This window comes from Cydia splendana, chromosome 17 (assembly GCF_910591565.1).
Source record: "Cydia splendana chromosome 17, ilCydSple1.2, whole genome shotgun sequence".
NCBI lineage: Eukaryota > Metazoa > Arthropoda > Insecta > Lepidoptera > Tortricidae > Cydia > Cydia splendana.
The window spans coordinates 6,376,284-6,393,753 of record NC_085976.1 but is presented as its reverse complement, the minus strand read 5'-3'; the positions used below and the strand labels follow the sequence as shown (position 1 = coordinate 6,393,753).

Genomic DNA, 17,470 nt, shown 5'->3' with positions numbered 1-17,470 from the left:
GAAATGAATCCTACGCTATAGAGTTATCAAGTCTGTGACAGTGACTTTCGCTGATTAAAGTGATTATATAAGTGGTTATACAGAGTGGCCAAAAAATAAGTGCATTCCGTTGCCAGGGAAGTTTTGGGATTATACTTAGCAACTTTTACTATAGGACCAAAACCCCGAAATCGTGAAAAAAATTTGGCTGTTTCATACATTCCCAAAACCTCCCTGACAAGGGGAATGCACTTATTTTTTGGCCAGCTTGTACAGTAACTTGAGACGAGTAAATAAAATAGATTTATCAAAGTTAGGTTAAGGTCTATTTGTTCCCCAACCTAAAAAATAAAAGTCCTCCATTGAGGAGAGTCTTTTCAAAAGGGCTTATTTCTCTATGTACATACAACATACAAAAATAAGGGGTGTCATTCAATCGATTTGCAGAATATTCCTATTTCGATGAACAAAAATAATATATATATTTGGTCAGCGGAAATTTATACTTGGTCAGCAAATCAAGGTAAGCATGTATTTTTTTAAATTGAACAAAGGGACTTAATCGCGTATTTAAGATTTACCTCCGACGTTTCGAGGACGGCGTTATCCCCGTGGTCTCGGAGAAGTCTGGCTCAAATTGACATCAACATCTTCTAGCCGCGCGAGTTTTTCGAACTACCCGCACTTGGTCTCGTTTATCAGTTTGAACGTTTTGCGCACTAGGGATGTTACTCTGTCGACACACAACACTAACGATATTCGATTTATCGACTGTCGATATTCGTTTCCGCTTACATTTACTAATGACTGTATTCCATGTGGATGAGATCTTAAAACCCTCGTCCCGATTGAAATAAAAAAACATTGCATTTTTATTTATTGCTAGCAAAATTATTTGTATGCTGTACAAATGATTAAATTGTTTTTTTTTGCAGACCAGTTTTAAAACCGGCTGATCATTTAATTACTTCCCATAAATAAGCCCTTTTGGAAAGACACTCCTCCATTATTTTTGCAAACAATATTATATTACATATTACACTCGCCAGTCACAAATATCTGAGCACGTCTCTATTTTCAACGCGTTAGAGTGCGTTTCAGATATCTTTGAGCACCTCGGCCGCTCCGATATTTCTGATGGCGACTGTACATAATAGACTAAAAGCAGTAAAACGACAAACAACAAAACTAAAAGAGGGTCGCCAGTAATTAACACCAAAATTTAAAGAAAATGTTTATATTGTCCATATGCGTACCCCATTCAAGATTTATCACTTCGTATTTGAACAGAAGAAAAACACGATATTTATATCGCTCTATAAGCGAACGAGTTGCTATTTTTGTAACTTCTTCCTCAACGACTCAGGCATGGGCGGAGGTGCGGGGCGGGGCATCTTGTAGTAGACTTTGTACCCGTCGTAGATGAACCACTGCAGCCCCGTCAGGGTGCCTATCATTATGATACGTGCTGTCAGACCTCGCCAGATACCAAGCATTCCAATTTCTGCCAGTATACTACCCATAGTCGAGCTCGGGTCCTTGTTCATCTTTGACACCAGCGTATCTGCCGGGTGGGACACTATCGCGCACAGCACCCCAGCGATGTAGCCAGCGGCAAACGTTACCAGAAGCTGCTCCCCCTTTGTACACTGCTCCCTCGGTTTCGGCACCACATTCGCGTACAGATATACCAGCGTCTTCTCGAACGATGCGAACTTCATCATTGTGTATGGTATTTGCCGACCCCACAGCGGCACAATCCCTTTATAGAACACTCCAAGGCCTTCAGTCGACAGCATATGCGGCATAGCCTTTCGCATTTGTGAAGTGTAGCCGGGCGTGGTCTGTATGCGGACTTTGGTCGCTTCGAAAGGGCAGAGCGCGATATCGGCGAGCCATTCGGCGCTCGCAGCCGCGGCTAGATATACTCCGGTCCTGTACAAATAAGCGTTTTCCTCCCCCGCCAATTCACTGTATTTGTATTTGAAGTATTCATATCCCCCGAATTTAAATGCTCCCTGGAAGCTATATCCGAATAGAGTGGGTGCCCAACCCCTGACGAGGTTCGCAGCGCCGCCGTCTTTATAAGACACGCCAAAACCCTTGAAGATGGATTTATACTTGCCGGGGTCCACCTAAGAACAATCAGAGAAATTATTAGCAACTTCAGAATGAATATTTTCTAAGATCTGGGTTCGATTCCCAATTCTCTTATCAGGGTGCTCTTACCTACCTGCAGATTTATGGATCGGCTTTTATGAAAACCCCACCAGTTTCGTCAACAAACAAACAATCGCATTGTTTAGGTGCCTACTTATACCAAAGCTTATACTGACCCTCATGAAAATAACGAAAATGTTAAATTTGGTACAAATACTACGCCAGATCGAATGTTAGGCAATTCCCTTGTAAAATACGGCCAATTCCGTCATAGGGGCTATTTCGTCCACGAGCGTTTTTCTCGAACAACGTACACAATTTATAATTTCATCGACTAAGCAGGGATTGCTTGTAGTTTCGGCAATCGACCTTACCTTATAATATAACTAGCGGCCCGCCTCGGCTTCGCACGGGTTAACATTACACCTAAACCTTCCTCAAGAATCACTATTGATAGGTGAAAACCGCATGAAAATCCGTTCTGTGGTTTTTGAGTTTATCGCGAACAAACAGACAGACGCGGCGGGGGACTTTGTTTTAAAAGGTGTAGTGCATACCGACATGTTCATCCCGTCTCTTTTTAAGAAAAAGATTCACTGTCAGTGAACTACTAATACTTGAGCAAGGCTTAGAGGCATTTTGTGTAAGGGCCTATTAGTCGTACGGTTTTATAATTAGTCCAGTCATTATATCCAAAAAGCGACCCTACCCGTGAATAATCAGTTCTTGGATTTTTTTTTCGTAGGTCCCTCGGGGGGGTCACTGGTAGTGTAAATTCAAAAAGTAGACTGAATCAGGCTCCTGTGTATATTCGAAAAATGGTTTTTCTTGAATAACTCGGCCATTTTTGATTTTACAGTAAAACCGTGAGGGCATAAACTGTAGGAAATTTGATTCTCTACAAGTTTGGTCCTCACAATTTTTCTTCTAGGATCGATATTTTGGAAATTAAATTTGAAAAAACCAAAATTGTTCAAAATTTGATTCTTTACAAGTTTAGTCCTCTTCATTTATGCCGTAAAGTTGAAAATAAACGAGTAGAAAATATTTAAAATTTGTCGCTTTTTTCAAATTTAATTTCCAAAATATCAATCCTAGAAGAAAAATTTTAAGGACCCAACTTGTAGAGAATCAAATTTCCTACAATTTTTGTCCTTACGGTTTTACTGTAAAATCAAAAATGGCCGAGTTATTCAAGAAAAACCGGTTTTCGAATATACACAGGAGCCTGATTCAGTCTACTTTTCGAATTTACACTCCCAGTGACCCCCCCGAGGGACCTACGAAAAAAAAATCGAAGAACTGATTATTCACAGGTCAAAATCTATAATGACTGAACTAAATGTCGGAAACCATTTGAGAGATTACTTGCCGATGAATGGCATTGGCATTGTTATCTTTTGTTAAACCAAGCCGCTAATTACGTGGGCAAAATAAAAAGCAATAACAATAAAAGATTCCAACCCGATAACAACTTTACCGCTTAAAGAATAGAGTTAGAATTACAATATGGGGTCATCCATTAATTACGTCACACGAATTTCAAGGGTTTTTTACCCCTCCCCCCCTCCTTGTCACACTTGGTCACATTTGGCAAACCCCTCCCCCCGGTGTGACGTCACATTTCTTCAACGAAATCGGCAAATATTTAATATTTTATCAAAATATTTTTGACAAATTAGTAATTTTATAACCCAAAACTGATTAAGAAATAAAATTAAACGAATAAAAACGATTATCTTTTGAAAACCTTGTTATTTAAATGATAATTAGCGTATAAAATAATTTAAATAGATTTTCGGTTACTGATGAAGTTAAAGTGACGTCACAAAGTTTATGACTCCCCCCTCCCCCTTGTCACAACATGTCACATTTTCTTGGCCCCTCCCTCCCCCTAAACGTGTGATGTAATTAATGGATGGCCCCTATCAGGTAGGTACTCGATACCTATAAGACCTTGTGGAATTTAGAGCCGTGGTCGCCCAGGTGTTTGCTTGTTTCATGTTTAATTTCCAAAAGGTTCTATATCGAGTACTCGCTATTGTAATTTGACGATTTCATTTTTTGATGTTACCTACTTATAATTCGTTTTTTTTAGCATTAGAAATAAGGTAAACAATCTTGATGTGTCTTTTAATTGATAAACACATTTTAAAAATAAGTTACGGCAAATATGTAACAATTATGAATCTAATACGATCATTTATATTCTTCTGCTTTCATGAGTAATAGTTACTGATTTTTAAAAAGCGTTATTCTTTCAAGTTCTTTCTAATGCTAAAAAAACGAACTATAGAATCTTTTGTTATTGCATTTCATTTTGCACAGGTAATTAGCGGTTTGGTGTAACAAAAGATAACAAGAGAAATTCTCACAAAGTTTGTATATTTCGATCTCATCTTAGATTTCTATAAAAATTGGTATGCTGCTAAAGTACATGAAGCTGAACAACTTCCACCACATTTCCCAAAATGTCCCAGAAAGTTTCTAAGAAACATTCCTTTTTTGTTACCAAATGTGTAAGGAAATCTGGTAACAAATACCAATTTTTATAAAAATCTAAGATGTGATCGAAATGTACAAACTTTTTGAGAATTGCTCACAATGCCATTCATCGTCAGGTAGTCTCTCAAGTGGATCCCGACATTTTAAAACCATCCGACTTTACCTGAAGCCGGCACTTGACCAAATCCAGCGGGGTGACGAACGTGTGCGTGGAGCCGCAGCACACTGCGCCGCCGGCGAAGCACAGGGCGAAGTATTGGTTACTGTTGAGCTCACACGAGAACTCTTCCTTTGGAGGAGCCATCTTGGAAAACTATTTATTCGTCTAAAACTATTATTTTATACCCATTTGGTCCGGAATTTGTTGTGTTGCTCGACTTTTGAATGACAGATTTGTTTTTCTTGAGGAGTGAACATCAAAGTTACTCTATGGTGAACATTTTATTGACGTCATGGACGATGGAACTCTTTTGATTTTTTTTTGTAAAAGGACTTCAACAAGTAAAGGGAGTATTACTGCAATGTTCTGCCGCCAGAGTGCAGCACTAGCACCCATCGTAAACCATAGAGACTTATACATACTGCCCGATTCGAACTTTAAGACACACCTTGTGTTAGTGTCAAGAGACGTTTTTGTTTGAAGAAACGTCATATTTGACACTGACATATCTAATCCATATCGTTTCTAGATCTATTAATTGACGTAGGTACCTTAAAGTTCGAATCGGGCCGTGTGCCTGTTTTTGACAAGTTTTCATAGACAAAAAATATGGCATTGATACATCAAGGCAGTTTGTTTACAAAGGGCCTGCCGGGAAACGCGAAAATCGAAACTCAGCTACCTGCCTCTTTATCTCTCGAATATGCCAGAGCAATAAAGAGGCTACATAACAAAATTTCGACTCTCTCGTTTGCGGTAGACCCTCAGATTGTGAGTAATTGTGGTAGTGGCGCCCCCTACGCAGATTCCTTAAATTTCCCTAAATCTAAAGCCCTAGTTACATAATATGCGTGGGAGCGGCGAGGCGAATAGCAAGAGGTCCCGTTCTACGTCCACACATTTACATACCTATATTAGGTAGTTGCCGTTTCTGAACACAACTAGATATTTTGGAGCTATTATATAACACAATGCAGATTCTATCGAACCATGTAACCCCATCTACTACTATACTATAGGCCAAAGGTTATGGCGCCATCACTCGAAAAGATTGCACCATACTTTTGGCCTACTCTCGAGTAGATGGCGTTAATATTAATATTTAACAAGTTAACACGTAGGTATCAGTGAAAGAATAATGATCAAAGTCAATTGGCGTTCTAACCCTTTAAGTGGCGCCAGCGAAAACGCGAAAAGTAGTCAAGTGGCGGGGCCCCGGTGGGTGGTCAGCGCAGATTAAGAAAATTTTACAAAATCGTCGTTTTAAGCTTTTCTGTTTGAAAGTATATTAAATCACATATTGTTAGAATCAGCGTTATATAAGCTATTTGAATATAGCAATCAAATTATTCTAATGTTTTTGTAACATAATGTTAACATTTGACCAGACCTAATCAAACTCCGGAAGAATGACAGTTTTCCAGCTTCCTTGTTAAGAATGACTACCACCATAAGACTAATTGATTATTGGAGGTAATTGCTATTTAATTATCAAAGGAAGACTTTTATCTTTAAGATTAAATCAATAAAAGGGACCTAAGATACAATTTCTTTTACAAAACAACCTCTTAAAAAACGAGATTGACCTCGGACTAGGCGGTCGCTCCCGAATCAATGGTCCTCACCAACAAATTTTATACAAGTGTTTTTGTGTTTCTTATGGTATGCTATCCTTCTCCAGGGGTGCCAACTTAGTGGTTTTACCACTAGATCTAGGGGAAAAAAAACCAGCTAGGGGTTTTTTTAGGGGCTAAATATTTTTAGTGTTTTTTTTAGGGATTTTTCTATACCATGTTTGTGTGATATGGAAAAAGTGTTCACAATGTGAGAAGCTACATACTATACTGGGAATGAAACGTTATCGATACCATAGTGTATCCCACTCTGTGTTGCTTGAACTCGCAAGTTCGACTGAGGAGGAAATACACGGCTGAACGTTCGGATTTACGCTATACAGTGATTTGTAACGTGGTTGTATGATCTTTCGCTTTAAAGGCGGTTTAGACCATACTTTTGGTCGGGCCCCCTTGTCGGGTCGGGAGGTGATAGGCCGGCCACATACATACGGAATTTTTACCCGGTTTCCTTACGAAATGACCTGTGTGAACGGGACGTGGGACGTCGCTATACACATTCGTAGAGCTGTCTCGTTTGCACATGTCATTTCATACGGAAGATGACTGGAAACTCCGTATGTACCGGTACATATATATATATATATATAAGCAATAATTAAAAGCAAGCAAGTACGGCGGAGCAGGGAGAGGCAGGGTACTTCTATACGTGCGGTAGTCTATTACGGTTATAAGTGTTGGGCTCCACCAAAAGTGCCGTGTAATTCGTGTTATCTTGCGTGACATTTACTCCAACCAATAAAATGTTACAGTTAATAGTAGATTGTTAACCAAGGGATGAAAGGCACTCATTTCCGCCGAGGTAGTTTGGCTAATAGTCCGAGCCTGAAATTATGCCTTTTACCCGAGTTAAACACTCTACTTTTCATTTCTAATACGAGGAAAGTAAAATGCATGTTTTTTTAAAAACCGGGCAAGTGCTAGTCGGACTCGCGCACGAAGGGTTCCGTACCATAATGCAAAAAACGCCAAAAAAAAAAACGGTCACACATCCAAGTACTGACCCCGCCCGACATTGCTTAACTTCGGTCAAAAATCACGTCTGTTGTGTGGGAGGCCCACTTAAATCGTTATTTTATTGTTTTTTTTTTATTCTGTTTTTAGTATTTGTTGTTATAGCGGCAACAGAAATACATCATCTGTGAAAATTTCAACTATCTAGCTATCACGGTTCGTGAGATACAGCCTGGTGACAGACGGACGGACGGACGGACGGACAGCGGAGTCTTAGTAATAGGGTCCCGTTTTACCCTTTGGGTACGGAACCCTAAAAACATGACTAAGTATAAATTTTTATAGTATTTTTTGAGGGTATTTTCAACTAATTATTTAGGTTAAAGCATCGTTATTTATGGAATGGGGAGTCAAATATCAGAATGGAAATTGTATAACAAATTCCAAATTTTATACCCAAATTTCAATTGATTATCGTAAAAAAAATTGTAAAATCTTACTTGGAACCTAAAATGCTCTAGTGCAGAAACGTATCATTTTCTGCACACCTTTTAGAACAACAATGATCCTCTTTCAGAGCATGACAAATAAAAAAAAAATTAACATTCATATGTGTGATAATAGAAAAATTCTAAAAATGTGAACCGGTTGAAAATGATTTAATGTACGAAATTCTGGAAAATGGATAAATAAAGAATTAATTAAACGTATAATTTCTTTTATTTTTTATTTAGTGGTTTTTCCAAAACAATAGTACAGTTTTAGGGGTTTTTAAGTTGAGCTCTAGGGGTAAAAAAAAATTGGAGTTGGCAACCCTGTCCTTCTCTAACTCGCTACCTAATTTTGGGCGCTAGAAGAGGGTAACTATACTTAAATGCGTTAAATTTCATCTCTAAATACGTCAACACCTCAATAACCACTCACTGGTGGATGACAGTTTACTGGTTTTCGCATCGACCATTCACGGGTTGACCGCCACTTGAAGGGCTAACAGGTTTAATCTTCTGTCGAAAGATGGCAGTAAATGTACTGGAGCTACATAATTTACCATAACAGTATAGTTGGTATAGTATAGACAAAGGTATAGATATAGAGCCTTTTCGCAAGTTTTTCTATATTGTGTAGTTTAGAAATATTACCGAGGTCTCAATTGCCTGATGCAATTATTTTTGTCAATTACTTTATTATTTACATTTTTAAAAGACTTAAGCTTGAAGCAATATCTTTTACCGGGACCTCAAAATAGCAGTCATCCTGGAAGTTTACTGTCATGAGTCAAAACTAAGTGGCTATATTAAACTGTCAAATGAAACTATAATTAAAATAAAAAATATTTATTTCCATTCGCTCTGTCAAAGCTTAACATTCATGCTTACTGGTAATTAATACTACTTAGGACTAATAATTATATTATGTATTTTTATTAATTTGTATACACATATTTACAAAATAAGTTTATTGCATTTTTGTACTTTTAAAACTAGTGTAAAAGGCCAACGGTTTCTTAACAGATCCAGTCTACAAATCCTAAAATGTAAATGGCTCAAAAAGTAAAAATCAAGCGTACAAGTTGGAAATGTAAAATAAATAATTTTCTTAGATCTAAATAAAATAATTACAAAGCGTTCAAACACTTTGTATTTCCTTATACAAAAATTTCAGATCACTGGGGAAGTAGTGATGGGAAACAAACAGAAATAATAATATCGATATTCGATATCGTTCGTTACGAGTATAACGAGTTGTTCAAAGATTGTCTTAGAGTTTAGTAATGTAGTAAATAGAATTAAACATTACTACGAGTGAGACATATAAGATTGTTCGTAAGTTTTAATTAAGCAGTCAATCTCACATTAATACTGGCGAGACGGCCCGGTTATCGTAAAAAGTGCTTGGCTCGGAGCCGGCGAGTGGATTAACTTCTGCGTTCGGTCGTGCCAAGCGTCATTAAGCGAGTCTATAGCGACTTGCCGAAATGCTAATCCGATACCTGCGACACAGATCTGTGTCACTGGATTTAATACATTACACGCGTAAGGCAATAATATAATAAAAAAAATTCTAGAACGCGATTACGCGTGGCACGGGCAAATATTTGATAAACAGGGAGTTTATTTGTTTGCTTAATACGTAGGTAAAATTCATTATATTCGATGTGTATATATTAGATTAGACACTTAAGCATATAGCAGGATAGGTACTTTCGTAAATGATGTTACTAAAATGACAATATATAAATTTGATTCGTTATAAAGCTTATAAAATATTTCTTCTGAACAACTGGAAGTAAAGTGACGAAAAATAATCACAATAAAAATAACAAAAATGAAAAAAATCCAATAACAACACGTACAAAGTATTCTATTAATGTAACAAAATTGGTAACATCAAACAGGCAAAATTATCGATAATATCCACCTTACTATATTATTAAACATTATTATCATTTATTATGGCATGGTATCGATTTTATTTATTATTTATTTACTCATTTTCCTCATACACACAACTGTTACTTCATATAAATCTAAATTGGCGTGGCAGTGCATTTAGATCATTAGTTATTTTTTGAGAAATATTATGTTAATTTTAATGATATTAGTCCTCACTAATCTTCGATATCAAGCACGAACCCAGGAATTCAGCATAGTTGCGTATACTGTAGGGTGAAGCGGTCAGCGCTTCGGCGGTGAGATCCTGACCGATACGTAGAGCCGCAGCGGCGCGGGCACTGACGCGTCGACACTCCTTCGTCTCCGCCCGGTGCTCGGCGGCGTCACGAATCTAAAACACATTCTTTCATAAATGCTCAGTCATCAAGCCTCAATTCGATCGATTCGACTCTCTCGATTCGATCTTCGCAGTCTTATTGTCTACCATATACCTATTGACGATACCAAAGAGGATTTGAAATAGAGAGTTACTGTTATGGTAAATTATGTAGCTCCAGTACATTTACTGCCATCTTTCGACAGAAGATTAAAACTGTTAGAACACCATTTGACTTTGATCATTATTCTTTCACTGATATGTGTTAACTTGTTAAATATGTATATTAACGCCATCTACTCGAGCGTAGGCTGAAGGTTATGGCGCCATCGCTCGAAAACATTGCACCATACCTTTGGCCTAGTGTCGAAAGTTGACAGTAAATTTACAGTGCGTCGGCCTAAGTCGCAAACCTCGTAACTCCTCCGGGGGAGTTACGAGGTTTGCAACTATAAGTATTGTTGTCCAAGGTAGCAATTACCAGTTTCCTTGAAATGGAGTTTGCGATTTAGGCCGACGAGTGGCTACATAATTTACTTTGACAATCCGCCTCTATACACTCTATTCTCTTTGACCATACGTAGTTCCATAACCTATTGGGGTAGTGGGCGCATCTTTTGCTGCAGCAATAGCGTTCGGCCTCGCCACTAATTGGATAACGACTAGCAAAAGAGTACCCACCTGGCTTCAAGCTCCAGTTGTTGCTCAAGTACCGCGTCAGGCTTCAAGTGCCTTCGCAGTCTCAACGCCCAGCCGCCGTCCCGGCGCGAGAGCACAAAGTTCCTGTCCGGGTCTCCGTAGGCTAGCCTGTAGTGAGCCCGCCCGCCGCCAGCGGCCGGCAGCAGCCGCAGCAGAGGCGCCCGGCCCCATGTTTGACGAGGTGATGCGGAGACCACTATCAGCTCTGCATCGGGTTCAAGTAGTGAGCGGCGGCCTGTATACAAAAGTAATCGTAATCATTTTTAGTACTTATTACACGACTGCCCTCCAAAAAAGAAGTGTATTGTTTATATTGTGTACTTAACACAATTATACCAAAACGCTACGCTACACGATTACTAGTACGTACCTACGTGTGTGAATGTTGGCAGGTTTTTAGCTCAATTACTCAAAAACGGCTTAACGGATTTATTTTCAGCACACTAACAATTTATAAAAGGAAAAGAACTTCGGATGCCTTTTATCCTGGAACTCATCCCTCAAGGGAATGAATTGGGGGCCGAATTATTACTAAAACGAGGGCATGGGGAGTTCTGCGACTTTTACCCGTATGAAATCGCGTGTAGAAGCTAGTTGAATAATAAGTCGACTAACTGACGCGTAGGTACTAAACTTTTTGGTACCTACTGACTGCGCTAAACTTCTTCTAGTTTATATTTGCTTCGTCCCAGTCAAAGAGTATAATAATATATGTATAGTAAAAGAGAGCCAACTCACGAGTAAATGTCAAAAAACGTCGACACTAACGATCCTAGCGGATTTTTGTCACAAACCTTTACGTATGTGTGCGTGGCACACATGCATAGTAGTAATAAAGACTATGGCGCCTTTTTCCTTGACCGTAAACAGTGAACTACAATGAGGGTTCCATTCTTTCACCTTCTTGCAAAGCAATCACGTGAAAAATTAATACACCTCATTGTAGTGCACTGTACACGGTCAAGGAAAAAGGCGCCAATATATTATGTACTATAATACATATTCATTCAGTGACGATTTACTACCTAGACCAGTATTTTATAAATGTTCATACCAAAGAATATTTTAGTCGCAAAAGTAAAAACACGATGTGTAAAAATATCATTTATTTTTCATTACTTACATGCGTAACAAACCAAAAAAATATTTTCTAAGGGTTCCACTTATTATAATAAATTAGTTCGAAATAATACAAATCCACTATTAAAACTTGGACTTAAATTTGACTAGCTAGCACGAGCCACGAAGCATTGATGCGTTTTGGAGTCATGTTGTTTTAATTCGCACAGCCGAAAAGGCAATAACGTTTCTTTCTCCCAGGCGCACTCATTTTCATCAATTTATAGTGATTATACTATAAATTATTAATTAAAATTACAAAAATTAGAATCTTCTGTTTGACTTTTATAGTTTGACGGTTACTATGTTTTTTGTTTTAACGTTTCCTTTCACGTAAGGCACTTGGCGAAACTATTTAGTTAAATGTTCTTAATAAAAACGATTATATTATTTTAATATAAATACAATTATATTAAGACGATTAAAAAATGTGAGGTACCTAAATTACTGAAAATATTAAACGTTTCATACTTGAAACGGAATTTGTGATAAAAATGCAAAGAGAAAGTTTTTTTTTCTTTTTAACAATTATGGCCTGGATGCGTGTTTTTTAAGACATCACAGACAAAGCGGTGACACCATCTAGTTGATTTACATGGAAGCATCAGGGTAGGAAATGTTGCTGTAAACATAATGCTGACTGCGCTAGTTTCCATATATAAGGTACCCCTCTTTGAAGTTTCGCCCCCCTGGTCCCAGTTCGAGTTGAGTCCACCGCGGCTGGACGTTTCCTAGGCGACACTAACGACGGCGACCGACAAATATAATGGAACCAACTTTATCAACTATCGTTTTAGCAACTTACGTGTGTGCTTGAAAGGAAGTCAGTTCAGTATAATTTATTACATCATTCATAGCCTCTAGCCAGAAAATGCTTGCAATGTTTACGGCATAATACTCTCGCTTAAATTCCTATCACAATTCTATTTTATATCCCCGAATATGATGCGTTAAGAGAGATAAAGCAAAGTGAAAATATTATGTAAACCCCCCTGAATTGAGTAGTGTAATAAAACTCCCCCGCATCTAGCAACCAAAGTAACTTTTACAACATTGAAGGAACGACGGTCTCGGCTCCTTATTTATTCACATCACTCGCGCTTGAAGACTTCAATCAGAGATAGATATCGTACACATAAGTACAGTCGACGTCAAAGATATCTTTACACATTTCGCCTTATTGCAAAGGAGTAAAGTGCAAAAGTGTAAACTTAATTATCTTTGACGTCGACTGTACATAACATATACCACTTAAAATAAGCATGTAAGTTACATTTCAGATACAATTAATTGTAGATACTCGTAGATATCTATTTATATTTACTTAAGGTACAGATACTAGCTTTTAACAATTAAACCTACAGTAAATCAACCTAGGCTGTTACGAGTACACGGTGTTTTTGTAAAGAGTTGTGACAATAAGGAGATGATTATTTCCGAGTAGATAAGTTCTTACTAGAGGATGTTGGACAAATTTTTGTCTTGGAGATTATTGTATTAATTTAAAGTTAACGGTTTTGAATGATTCACGGTTAGTTTCACTAGACTTATATCGACCTCGAAAGCAATACAAAAGGTAATCACGGTTCATATCCCGGTCTATATAAGTCTTGTAATTTAGAGTTATTTCAAAAATTCTGTTTTGACCACAAATGCAATGAAATTTGGTGTGTCTTCTAGTTAGTTGCCACGCTACTGTAGCTGCAATGAACATACATATAGTTTTATAATAACATGGATAAGGATAGAAGGTGGGCTTACGTCTCGAGCGGCGTCTTCGCCGCCTCATGACTGTGGTTCCGTTGGCGTACACGATGCCTTCATCGGGTGCTCTTCTTCTGCGACCATTCATCTGTATAAAAAATATTAATTCAAAAATTCGAAATATATTCAAAATATATTTATTTCAATAAAATTAGCAATCCAAGAGAGGCAATACAGTGATCCCCACACTAGGCTCAGCCTGTCACGTGGGGATCTTAGAGAATTTAACATAATCACTGGTTGCATAGAGTTATGATTTATGAAGAAAAATAAACACTGTAAAAATATATAGGTAATAGGGGACATTCTTACATACACATTTCGACTTAGTCCCACAGTAAGCTCAAAAAGACGTGTTGAAAAGACATACTTAGATATTACATAGGAACCATACATAGCTCAGGAACATCCGTGATAAACATACAAATAAATGCCCTAATTGGGATACGAACCCGGAATACAGTTTCTTAGGCAGCGTCAGTACCGACTAGGCTAAGAGGAGGGAAGGTAGATAATATTCTACAGCGAGCTGCAAAAGTGCAATTTTTGAAAAATAACACAATATTGTTTTCGATTAACGCGGCAAATAGGTGACACAAGTGACATTATAATAGTTATTTACGATACAAGTGCGAAAAAGAGGAAGTTAAAAAAATAATAATTTGAAAACCCGACCGAAGGGAGTGTTTTAAATCGACACGAGTTGCGAATTACCTATTCGCACGTGTAACATATGACAACGTTTTACAGTACATATCCGTACACGGCGGGAAAAAGTTGATAACTCGAGATATTCTACCGAAGAAATTTGAACTTTAAATAAAATTACATAAGGTTCAAATTTCTTCCATTTTTTCCCACCAGATATCAACTTCTTCCCGCCGTGTACGGATATAGCCCTTTAAACTTTCGACGTAGTTACGTAATGAGCTTATTATAGCACAGGGTGTCGTAATGGAGCACCAGATGTAGGTACTGTAAATATTATTATAGTTGCCATTTAAAAAGTTTTAAATAAATCTCAGTAAATCAGGTTTCATTAGCCCAAATCTATATTCTCCATTAATATGAACGCGTTAACTTACTCAAGACACTCAAAACAAAATCTAATCTAAGATGACTTTCTAGATGCCTTAATGTACTTTAAAGCTTTCAAGAGTCAAGTCTTGTGAAAATTACTTATTGTAATATCATTAAGATTAGGCTCAATAAATAGAGAACATTAAGTTACCGACTATCTCTTATCGAGCACAAACAGAAAGCCGTCACAAAGTTTAGACAACTCAGACACAGGAGACCTATCATTATGAAACGAGAATTCAATACTAATTTACGTAGTATAAATCCCACCAAAAACATAAATGTGAAATGAGAGCCAAGTTCAATATTAAGAATATGCGTCGTTGTTGACTTCGCCGGCAAAATAATTCAGATCTAGCACGCATGTGCCAAGTTCTAGTTCGCTTGGGATGTAAGTAAATTAAAGTTCAGGATTTGACTTGGCTAGTTTTTACCTACAGCCTATATTATATTTACCTACCTATGTTACTTTTCTAAAATTTAGTTTTTTGGTATGAAAACTAGCCAAGTATTGAATTGTAATTTACCTAATGTAAATTAGTAGGTAGGTATAGAATTTTCCAATAATACACATACATGACTAGGGAAATTTTGTTGCAGTGCGTGTATAAGTGTTTAGTAAATAGGGTATTTGACTACTAGTCAAATCAGTTTCTTTTTTCGAACTGTCAAAATGATTTTGCTTACTATGGAATTTATATGAAACACTATAGTGGGCTCGGGGGACCTTGAGTCCTATGACAGTTCATGTTAGTTAGTTAGTTTTATAGGAAAAGGCGTGACTTGCATTCAGCCACATCGGTAAACATGTTTTTAAAAATATAATCTGCATTTCTATACAAATTTTGTAATGCTTGTCATGTTGTTGTTTTTATAATAATTTAAGTTTTTTGGCATAAATTAAGTAAAAAAACGAAAGTTTTCGAAAAATAAAAATGCAAACATTTCATTTTCTTGTCATAATTTATTACCCGTTAAACGCGCGTTCGTTGGTTAAGCGTACCCGTTAAGCGTAGGTAATATGTTAATGTATTTTTCATATCTCATGCTCTGAAAGTGGGTCGTTGTTGTTCTAAAAGGTGCGCAGAAAGTGATATGTTTATGCTCTAGCGCAGAAAAGTGGTGTACTCCTCTGCGTACCCGTCCCACGAACGACTGGGTGGAAACAAAATGGAAAAATAATGTCTTTATTTCCTCGCCTGGAACAATTGGTAATTGTTTAATTTTACTAATCCCACGTTGATCCTTTTTTTATAAAAAATGATGTAAGTAAATTGTTAAAAACAAATTATTCTTGATTTCTTTCGTTGAATTCTATTTACTCGATTTCATAAGGCGGGAACCAAAAGGAATACACCAAAAATATTTTTTTAAACCTTACACTTGCGTAAATGAGCAAAGGCAGAATCTTATACAGCCACAGTTAAACGTTTCTACGATATTAAATTGGTATTTAAAGTTATTTAGCACTATATTCATGAAAATAAAATAAAATACAAGATAAAACTTTCTCATATTATTAATTAAACTGTTATTTAATATTTAAAATACTTTTATTATGTTATTACGTGGTGTGGCGCACCAAGTTCGCGGTGCGGTCCGGTAGTCTGTTGCGGCTTTTAGAACGAAAAAGTATAAAATTAAAAAGTAAGAGGCAATCCCGCTGCTTTTCATATTATAATGAACAAATAATTTTAAAATTACTGCAGTTTGTTAAAAAATGTGTGCTGTCGTAAATATTGCAATCTAAATGATTTTCGCTAGGGGTTATTAATCTTCACACATGTAAAGTCTCTGATTGCAAGTAAGTAAGTTGTAAGGAAAAATATCATGGCCGTAGGTCTATTAGGTACTTCAATTACTGATTTTGCGAAATTGCCTTGTCTTGTTTGGTTTCCTCGCATTCGATATGAAAAGTAGAGTGTTTAACTCGGGTGAAAGGCACCATCTCTGTCTCGGACTATTGGCGCTCTCACTGCGTTCGAGCGCCAAACTACCTCGACAGAAATGGGTGCCTTTCAACCCTTGGTTAACAATCTACTATTGTACACTCGTTTCCATTTTCGACATTTGTTTATCGATACTTTTCCGCACTAGTCGATATCTTCCAAACGAAGTAAGTTTTACAGGACGTAAACGTAAAGTCTGATTGAGATAATTTCTTGTAAATGTTAATAATTATTATAATTCCATAGAATATTATTGTAATGGCATATATCTACCTAAAATTAATAAATGTCATTTTTAGACACCGCCAATTCGATTTGAATGTAACGGTGACGCCACTACAAGGATGTGTCGTGGGAATAACTGTCAGTGTCATAGGACTCAAGGTTCCCCGAGCCCACTATAACATGTGATGTCACAATCAAATTACCTACTCTTTATAGTTTTATACGGGTTTTAAAATAGAAATTGTGTATAAAAATAACTGCTGTCTACGTTTCCTATTAATCTTCTGGTGCTTTATTTCATGCATGGTGTAAAATAATTTATTTTAATTACAGTCAAATACCCGTATTGATACGTCAAATTCATGCAACTATTTACCTGAGCAGGTTTAGGTACTATGTCCCACCGCACATAGATAACAGCCATAATAGTGCGAGAATAATTATGGTGAACAATCGAGTGAGTGAGTTATCGA

The 17,470-nt window shown here is 37.1% G+C and overlaps 2 protein-coding genes across 2 annotated transcripts in view; both read right to left on the bottom strand.

The window, feature by feature from the left end:
- Window positions 1-385: 385 nt before the first annotated feature.
- LOC134798551 (solute carrier family 25 member 3-like) lies at window positions 386-5,144 on the bottom strand. Its single transcript, XM_063770931.1, has 2 exons — window positions 4,808-5,144; window positions 386-2,114 (listed from the first exon to the last, which is right to left on the bottom strand). The coding sequence occupies exons 1-2, from the start codon at window positions 4,946-4,948 to the stop codon at window positions 1,314-1,316; spliced, it is 942 nt and encodes a 313-aa protein (XP_063627001.1). The 5' UTR covers window positions 4,949-5,144; the 3' UTR covers window positions 386-1,313.
- A 3,566-nt stretch (window positions 5,145-8,710) lies between these two features.
- LOC134798725 (fibrillin-2-like) overlaps window positions 8,711-17,470 on the bottom strand; it is a 73,278-nt gene continuing 64,518 nt past the window's right edge. The window contains exons 55-57 of the mRNA XM_063771113.1: window positions 13,741-13,831; window positions 10,843-11,095; window positions 8,711-10,176 (exon numbers count right to left, since the gene is read on the bottom strand). Of these exons, the coding sequence (XP_063627183.1) occupies window positions 10,068-10,176; window positions 10,843-11,095; window positions 13,741-13,831 (453 nt within the window). The 3' untranslated portion in view covers window positions 8,711-10,067. The remainder of the gene's footprint in view (window positions 10,177-10,842; window positions 11,096-13,740; window positions 13,832-17,470) is intronic.

Coding starts and splice junctions, on each gene's coding strand:
- LOC134798551 (XM_063770931.1), bottom strand. CDS start 4,948: ATGGCTCCTCCAAAGGAAGAGTTCTCGTGTGAGCTCAACAGTAACCAA. Junction 2,115..4,807: donor TGGTCAAGTGCCGGCTTCAG/GTAAAGTCGGAT, acceptor GATTGTTCTTAG/GTGGACCCCGGCAAGTATAA.